Source organism: Esox lucius, chromosome 20 (assembly GCF_011004845.1).
Source record: "Esox lucius isolate fEsoLuc1 chromosome 20, fEsoLuc1.pri, whole genome shotgun sequence".
Lineage (NCBI taxonomy): Eukaryota > Metazoa > Chordata > Actinopteri > Esociformes > Esocidae > Esox > Esox lucius.
In genome coordinates, this window is record NC_047588.1 from 7,302,886 (window position 1) to 7,311,935 (window position 9,050).

General features: G+C 38.3%; 1 protein-coding gene across 2 annotated transcripts; it reads right to left on the bottom strand.

Annotated features, from left to right (window-relative positions):
- Positions 1-614: 614 nt before the first annotated feature.
- cd4-2.2 (CD4-2 molecule, tandem duplicate 2) lies at positions 615-6,182 on the bottom strand. 2 transcript variants are annotated; one of them, XM_010900825.4, is made up of 9 exons: positions 6,057-6,182; positions 4,631-4,669; positions 3,911-4,090; positions 3,572-3,712; positions 3,010-3,243; positions 2,847-2,930; positions 2,495-2,643; positions 2,354-2,414; positions 615-1,773 (listed from the first exon to the last, which is right to left on the bottom strand). In XM_010900825.4, coding segments are annotated over exons 2-9 (876 nt in total). In that variant the 5' UTR covers positions 4,656-4,669; positions 6,057-6,182; the 3' UTR covers positions 615-1,771. The 2 variants fall into 2 exon arrangements, with proteins under 2 accessions (XP_010899127.2, XP_010899126.2); XM_010900824.4 differs by having other exon boundaries at positions 616-1,773; positions 2,347-2,414.
- Between the last annotated feature and the right edge of the window lie 2,868 nt (positions 6,183-9,050).

The window sequence follows — 9,050 nt, forward strand, 5'->3', positions numbered from 1 at the left end:
CTCTCTGGTCTTCTACCCTGATTAAGCTGACAAGGGCAGCTTGAGTGCAACAAGACTAGGGAACCACATTCACTTACAACCCCTCAAACCCATTTAACCCAACTTAAATTTTTACCTTGAACTTAACTTTAATACAGAAATAGCCATGGGAACAAAAAAATAATTTAAACTGGAATTTTCAAGTTTTACTATCCTTATGGGGGCATCTGGTCCTCACATGTGTAGTAAAACTAGAGTCACTCACACACAGAACTAAACAGTAACTATTTCCTGAAATTGAAATTTGCTTCTCTTAGTAAATGTGTGGTGGAGGAAAGTGGGAACTGGTGAGGAATGCTGAAAAAGCAAGTTAAAACTTAAATTGGAGTCAGCAAAACCAGTGATCTGTACATATTTGTTTAATGACTGCTGTGTCTGTGTTTTGTCTATGTTCCTAGATTCATGTTCCCAGACATCATTCAGGTTTGTCACTGACAGATGTCTGCACTGTTCTGCACCAGTTAGTAGATGTAACCACTGACATTGCCACTGGAATGTTCTGTATGATTTGTAATAAGCGGGTGAGGTAAGACTAAACTAAAAAGTTAAAAGTGAGAATCAATGGTTTATTATTTTTGTAATCAAATGAAAACATGTTCTTTATTGGTTTATATACATTTTGAAATCATGTTTGCATTTACTTCAACAACACAGATGCATTAACATTCATACTGTATAACTGTGAAGCTGTTATTAATAGTACACGTGCTATATCCAAAGCAGCTATGCAAAAATCCTAGCATCTGAAATTACTGAAATTATTCAGTGGCGTAATATAAAAACTTGCTAAAAACACAATATACATTTTAGGCCTCATTGACATCACACTAAAACAACTTCAAATTGAACATCAATTTCCTGAAAAAACAGATAAAAATGCCTTATATAAACCAGCCACTAGGGACAATGGTGAGTTCTAGTACTGTGAACTAGGCTGGCGGTTTGCTAGGGATTTGTGTACTGGGAGGGTGGATAGGCGTTTGAGATGTCATTTTTAAGTGTTGCCTTGTCCAAGTTCTAGACAAAACCTTTGTGCTCTTTCCAGTTCCAAGCGATTTTATTTCTCTGCCTTTCCCAAACCTTAACCAGTTGGAATTCATGCCTAAATGTTACCCTAAACTCATCAGTAAAAAGTATGTCAGTTTGACTGAGAGCATCACAGTTCAGAACTAGTTTCAGTTTCACAGAGTTGAGGTAACTATGTCTCAACTTAACCACGTCACTCGAAGACGTTTGTCGCCCCGTCAGTGTGTTCAAATCTGAATCTGTTTTTTATATTTTGTTGTGGACTTGGTTGTAAAACACATATTCCTAGAATATGAAGTCCAAGTACTTATACAATGCAATAGAGGATGGTCTGACAATGATTGAAGGATGCCAGGTGACATTCAACAAAATAGCTAAGAACATTGTCTGGTTTCTTTCTTCAGGTTAAAGTAATTTTCATGTGGAAATAATGTACCCAGACATACTCTATTAACGCACATACCTCTTTCCTTATCTCACTCTTACTTTTTATCTCTAATTAAATGAGGCACTTCTCCCTCTATTAAATGTACTTGAGGCACTTCTCCCTCTATTAAAGGTACTTGAGGCACTTCTCCCTCCATCCACCCTGTCTTCGATCATGTTCCATCACATTCCTCCCATAATACTCTTCTCCATCAGTGCTGTTGTAGGGTTAAAGGCGAAGGCTTCGGTCTTGTTCTCCTCTGGGGTGGACCCTCTGGTGTTCTGTGTAAAACAATGGTAAACATAAACATTAATCACCAGCTACATTAAGGTGCCAATTTTAGTAAAGCCTCAGTATAAGCAGAACTTGGTTCATGACTCGCTTGAGACTGAACATGTCCAAATGTGTATCTGACATTCCTGTAAGCAAGACATTGTTAGTGGTTTATCTGACAACATACTATTCCAAGCAGTGTAAGAAGTGACATCATAACATCAACTAATCACATTTGTCAAATTTTTTGGGTTAGAAATCAGCTACACTTGGAAAAGAACATGTTGGGCAACAAACTTTTTAGAAAGAGCAACAAAAATAATGGATTGTAAAAGCTAGTACAACAATGTATTGTAAGCTAATTCATTTGCTGTGACTCCAGTAAATTCAGTTTTAAAAGACTCTAAACTGTTTCAAAATCGGTTACATTTTTCAGGAAATAGGGGAAATGTGGAGTACGTTTTTGCTAAAACCGGTTAGAACAGTGGACCATCCTATCTCACAGTGAGATGATCTGAATGTGTTCACCTCAGGGCTATGTGACTGTGCAGGTATAAAGACTGTCTGTATAGTTAGAGTACCTCTTACACTGGCAGTAGTCATTGGACTTCAATGGTTTTCTGTTAATGTTCATCATCTGGCGTCTTTTCTGAAGGGAGAAAAAAAGTACTTTTTTAGTCTTTCGGTCTTGGTTTGCTTTCCTTTTTTTCAAACATTTCCTCTCCTTACCCTCATTCTTCTATTCCTGCGGTGCAGGAGAACACAGCCAACCAGGAGAATGATGAGCACCAGGCTCCCTGCTCCGATTCCCACCCACATCCAGAGGCTTAAGCCCAGCTTGGACCAACTTTTGTTGGGGTTCTGGCTGTCTGAGGTACCTGAGACAGACAATCATGAAAATCCTCAGGGAAGAACTCAACCCCAAACACCGACATCAATGCGCGGTCGATTCAGAATGTGCCAATACAGAGTAGTTACTTAGGATTAAGCCTCTAACCATCATATGCCAGATATGACACTACGAATCATTATAAAAAGCATTGCAATATATTGAGAGTAGTGTGTTGCTTGGTTTTCTAACCCGATCTGGGTGTAATTTTGGCCCGGTCCTGCCCATGGTCACCGAGGCCTTTCACCACTGTGGTACCCGTTGTAGGCGTCCAAGCTGGGGGAGAACAGGCAAAAGCATTGTTATGGTAAATACTCTCACGGTTGTTCCCGGGACGCCAACAAACCCGACTTACCTTTTACGTCTATTATCAGATTTTCGCTGTGTGTCTCCTTGTCCTGGGATATCCGACAGGTCCAAGTCCCGTTGTGGTCCGCGGTCAACAAGGCCAGAGTGACCGACCCATTGGGTGACATCACTTTACCCTTCTTAAGCCACTCCACCTTGGGTAGGGAGTCGAACCCCGACACCTGACAGTATAGGGCAGCTGGACTGCCCTCGTTAAGGGGAGGGGCAGGGTTGACTCCAACTGGTCCCGACAGACAGGGGGGTGGGGGGAGGGGGAATAAACAGGGAGAGCAAGGTGAGCGGGAGGGAGAGAGGGAAAATCGTTTTCAATTAACATGGAGGCTGCCCTGGACCGCATAACTCCAGTTCATCAGATTTGTGAGCGGGTTTTGCACATTTGAGATTGCTTCCTACTGGCCAGCTCAAATACAGATGCAGCATTGATTGATATATTGATATCCAATAGTATTTGATCCCAGGTGGGCCAGGGAGGCATCATTTGCATGTACTAACAGTTATATCATTAACAGATGTCCACCTTTACCTGCCAGACATCACTGTAAAGGTACCTGAGACCATGTAGAGGCTGTGTCTTCCCTTCTCCACCCTGGCCACATTACAGATGTACTCTCCGGCATCCTTAGGCTCTAATGGACTGATTTCTAATGCGTTGTCTTTCAATTTTGCTCTGTTAACCATGGGAGCAGGTCCTGTTGTTGGGGGAAAGACAAGCACAGTATTTTTCCAAACTGAACGTCACAACCTGCAGGATTTTGAGTTTACACATAGTGTCACTGCGTTCATGAAAATATCAATAGAAACCATAAAATAATAACTATTAATAATGACAAATGGTTTCTTCACTATAAAAAGTGCACATTTGTTGTTCTGAGCTCTTTTCTATCCACCTTTCCGCAGATTGCCTCTCTTCCCATTAAGTTGGTAGATCATTACATGTTTATCTCCACCCACGCCTTTATATGTCCATTCTATATCCAAATTAGAAGTCTCGACTTCGCATTTAAGACTGACAGACTGCCCGATTCTCTTGTAGATCGCCTCTCCAATCACAGAGTGAATACACACGGCTGGTGGAAGAGAGAGAGAAACGTTCAAATTAAAGAGAAACAGTCCTTTCAGATGAAAGGTCTTTCCCTATAGAGTTGGCAGCACAGATTGTAAAAGCTTGCCACATGCTAAGGAAGGAACCATAAAAATGTCCTCCATATATTATACAGGTATCACAAGTATCACAATGTTTTTCCAATGTGTTTGTTGATTTAGATTCCGAACATTCATTGTTACATTTCTGTGTTTGATATTTATTTGTTCAAAGTGTATGTATGTACTGAATTATGCATATATATATATATATGTATGTATATATATATATATATATATATATATATATATATGTATATATGTATGTATATATGTATATGTAAGTATGTATATATGTATATATGCCATTGAATCTAATCTAATTAATCTAATCTAATTAAAGCGCTTTGAATTTGAGAGAGAGACTAAGAGAGATGAAGAGAAAGTATGTGTAAGGTGTAAAGCATTAATGAAATGAAAACAAAGTCCATGTTGAAATTCAGTATGGTACGTAGATCTATACCCACCAATTACAATCCAGGAGTTGTTCATATTTGACACTTCGTCTAAAACACAAAATCAGATGTTTGAATCCCATCAAATGACATTCATGCAGTCAAAATGCATATAAGTAAATGTATGCAATGATTGACATAATTGATATAACTTTAAAATATATACAATGAATTAAAAAAAGAAATAAAAACATTTAAACCTTTCTTTGGAAAATTACAAATCAATGTGGAATTAGAGTTCAATATTGCATGTTCTTACACAGCTTCTGTTTTAGATTTAAGAAACGTTGTGGTTCATGACCACATGGCTATTTCCGTTCTCTCTCCTATTTTACTTCTTTTTTTTTAGCAAGGCAAACAAATTCTTAAATTTTAAAAAATCTTTGTATAATTACATACAGGTCAATTGATCATAATGTAGTCACACGTAGATGTACTGATAACACACATTTCAATAATAAAAGTACAAATAAGCCTCTATAATGAATAGCTATGTGATTATATCATTAATATAACTATGATCACCACACTCGTCAAATATGGAAATTATCAGAGAATAATACAAGTAACATAATAGTTCACGGAGTGAAATCTCAGCTAATAATGTAAATTAATATCTTAAGGTAGTCGGTAGCATAAGAATATCTAAACTTTATTGAAAAACAATAAATTATCTTTCCATATTGTTTGTGATTAGTAAGGCCTAAAAATAAAATAGTAATTAGGAGAATTTACTAACTGCTTCGCAGTACTCACATAATCGACCGAAATAAATTCAGTTGAGACCCATTATTTCGAATGCCATATGACAACATATTAATCTGTATTTCAAACCAATTTTAAATATCAATTATTTCTTAAACGTACCATTCTTAACCTATAACATATATTATACCATATTATACCGTAAAGCCTCAGCTCCTATTATGGATACGATTGATCAAACTCAAAATATAGTTCACCAGTAGTAATTAACTTTATTATTAACCATCTCTAATTAAATAAAACATGTTACACTACTGAAGTAGAACACATCATAGATTCTTAGTTTCATCAAAGGTATTTACTTTACCCTGATCAATTAAAACATACTTCAATATTCAAACATTTCTTATTGTGTTTTACTAATCTTTGGGTTTAATTTAATTGCAAAGAAGTAACCAAAATACAATTAATTATGCATATACGGTTGTATACTCTAAATAGCCTAGGCTATCAATAACTCATCGATATACTTGATAATGCGCTATTTAGAAAGTAAAAGCTACTATTATTTTTTACACTTATTAAAGTTAACGAAAGCCTACATTTCTTCAGGTGTACATTTAACAAATATTAAGCAAACACCTTTTTTACATTTTAAAAAGAATAGAAAACTCTACGTGGAAAAATTGCAATTGAACTTGCCACAAACAACATAAAGTAATATTAATCTTACCTGTTCTGTGTACTTGTACGTGAAATTAACTTAAAATGTTCAAAATAAATAATGCAGTTGATCCTTTCGCGGCAGAACACTTATGAGGAGTGTGAGTTGAGGAGAGTGAAGGAGTAGAACGGAAGAGATCTGATTAAAAAAAACTTCTGCAATTTGGTAAACTGTAGCGATAGGCAAACACCCGAGACAGTTGGTTTTAAGAATGCTACCTGGCTGTTATTAATTTGCAAAAGCAACAGAGGGAGTCCCAGTGTTGTTGTTGGCATAGATTTAGCACGTGATGGTATTATTATTATTTAGGCTAAAGGCTAAATAGCTATTGGAAGAATTGTCATTTGAGCTGACTGCAAGTATATTGAGGATTTAATGTGTAATGGGTACCCTTTGTGACAGATTGGAATGGCTGACGGATTAATACTAGGCTACTTCCTCTCTCCTGCATATTTACGGGCTTCTATATCATAAGGAAATACTAATGACCTAAAGCAATTTAATATATAAATTGACAGCGCTCAGATGGGAAGAGTAGCCTAAATTATCAACGCGATTAGTTTTTTCGGTTACGACAAATAAAAGGCGATATTTTACTGGTATTAAAATACTTGCCATACAATAAACAATAACGCCATGCTCAGTTTATTTATAATACGGTGATTGAACTTGAGTAATAAAACGAATTTCTTCCTCAAACTCCTGCAATCGGTTCCTCCTCCACATGCAACTGTAAGCAGGGGATTCATTGTTTAGTTTTAGAAGTATGTTGTCAAAACTATCTACCTTTAATAGAATAAGTTGGGAGAATTATGAGGGTAATTTTTTGATGTTATAGGTTCCGCAGGAAACGTCTCAGCGCTACGTTTTTCTGTTGTGTCAATCGCATCGCACCACCTTCGGTTGTTCCAACACTTTCCTTTGTGAGTTTTGCTTCCCTGTACTTATGCTTTATTTTCTTTATTTTATCAGGGATCTGTTTGTTAGATTGGTTGAAAACCATTACGAGACGCCTAAGACTAAGCAAATGATTCACATCTCTAATGCAATAGCACAACATGCGGCGTTTTCATTGCACATAAGGCGTCAACCGGCAAAGTCCTAAAGTCCGGGGCATGGCACAAGTGAGAGCCCAACTACTCCGCCATGGCATGGGGGCCGACTGTCGCTGGCCCGTGTCATTGGAAACAAACATTTCAGGACTTAATTTCTGGATTTCTGGAGTGTTTGGCACCAGTGGAAATGAGGCGGCATATAAAGAACATGCATTATGGCCGCTACTAGGGTATACTCACTAGGGTATAAAGAATCCATATAGGCTGTCAATTCATGGGGGTATAGCCAGCACTATTCATTTATACAGGTCGTGTTGCTGCCCAATACAACCCTTTCTTTATCCCGTATTTTATGTAGTAATTGCTCTATTACTTTCTGGATGTGAATCATAAATGCTACAGGAGCTGAAACATTGGCGCGAAGTTACTACAATGTCATTGCATAACACCTTGTTTTTACATTCATGACTCCAGCGGCATCCTGATATGGAGCTGAGTTTTTAGTCAAATCATGTCTAGTTTTTTGCATAAGGGAATTTGCATAGACCAAATTTAGGTTTAGTCTTGTACTGGAGCCAATTGAGTATAGGTGGGTCAAGAAAGTGCTGCTGGTTATACCCAGTATTTTCCCCCATGGATTGATATTATATGGATTCTTCATACCTTTGTGAGTAATTCTCGAAAGCCATGCGCCACAGCACAACGTCCAATTTTTTTAATAAGGCAAGATAGGTTACAATCCAGTCTGTACATTTTCTGTTTAATGTCTGTTTCAATATTCTTCATAATTATTTTAATGTATATTAACATAAATTAAAATAATCCCAGCATCCCAGAGACACCTCTTTACTGTTAACGTTCAGACTGCTGTTTTGTGTTTACTATTTAGTGAAGCTGCCAGTTGAGGACCTGAGGCTTCTGTCAAACTAGACACTCATGTATGGGTTCTCTCAGTTGTGCACCGGGGCCTCCCACTTCTCTTTCTGGTTAGAGCCAGTTTGCGTTCTTCTGTGAATGGTGCTACACATTGTTGTAAGAAATCGTCCGTTTCTTGGTAAATTCTCGCATTAAATTGCCATTATTTCTCAGAACAATTACTGACTAATGAGTTTCATAAGAAAGTTCTTTGTTTCTGGTCATTTTAAAACTAATCAAACCCACAAACGCTGATGCTGAAGATTCTGAAGTAGTCTCAAGAAGGCCAGTTGTATTGCTTCTTTAATCAGCACAACAGTTTCCAGTGCTAACATAACGGCAAACAGGTTTTCTAGCCATCAGTTTTCTAATTATCAGTAAAAAAAATGATGAACTTGGATTAGCAAACTCAATGTGCCATTGGAACACAGGACTGATGGTTGCTGATGATGGGCCTCTGTACGCATTGAAAATCAGCTGTTTCTAGCTACAACATTAACAATGTCTACACTGTATTTCTGATATTTGTTATTTTACCCCCTTTTTCTCCCAATCCCACTCTATGACCTTGTGCCACCACTACAAAAGCCCTGCAGAGTCGTAGAACTAATATGCCCCCCCCTAGCGAAGCCCCCGCCCACATTCGGCAGCGGCATGACCAGGGCTCGAAACCATGGCCATAGAAAACAAGGATAGTTCTAAGCGACCCCGAACGTATGAACAGTAGTGTAGATCCACAAGGCTTTATTCTGTGATTATAGAAGCGCCTCTTCAATGAACTCCGAGCAACCTCAGAGGGGTACTGGATGTCTCCTACACAGGGCCCCACGCACCTCCAGACACCTCAGAGGGGTACTGGATGTCTCCTACACAGGGCCCCACGCACCTCCAGACACCTCAGAGGGGTACTGGATGTCTCCTACACAGGGCCCCACGCACCTCCAGACACCTCAGAGGGGTACTGGATGTCTCCTACTCAGGGCCCCACGCACCTCCAGACACCTCAGAAAATAGAGCTCTTCATTTCAAGGAA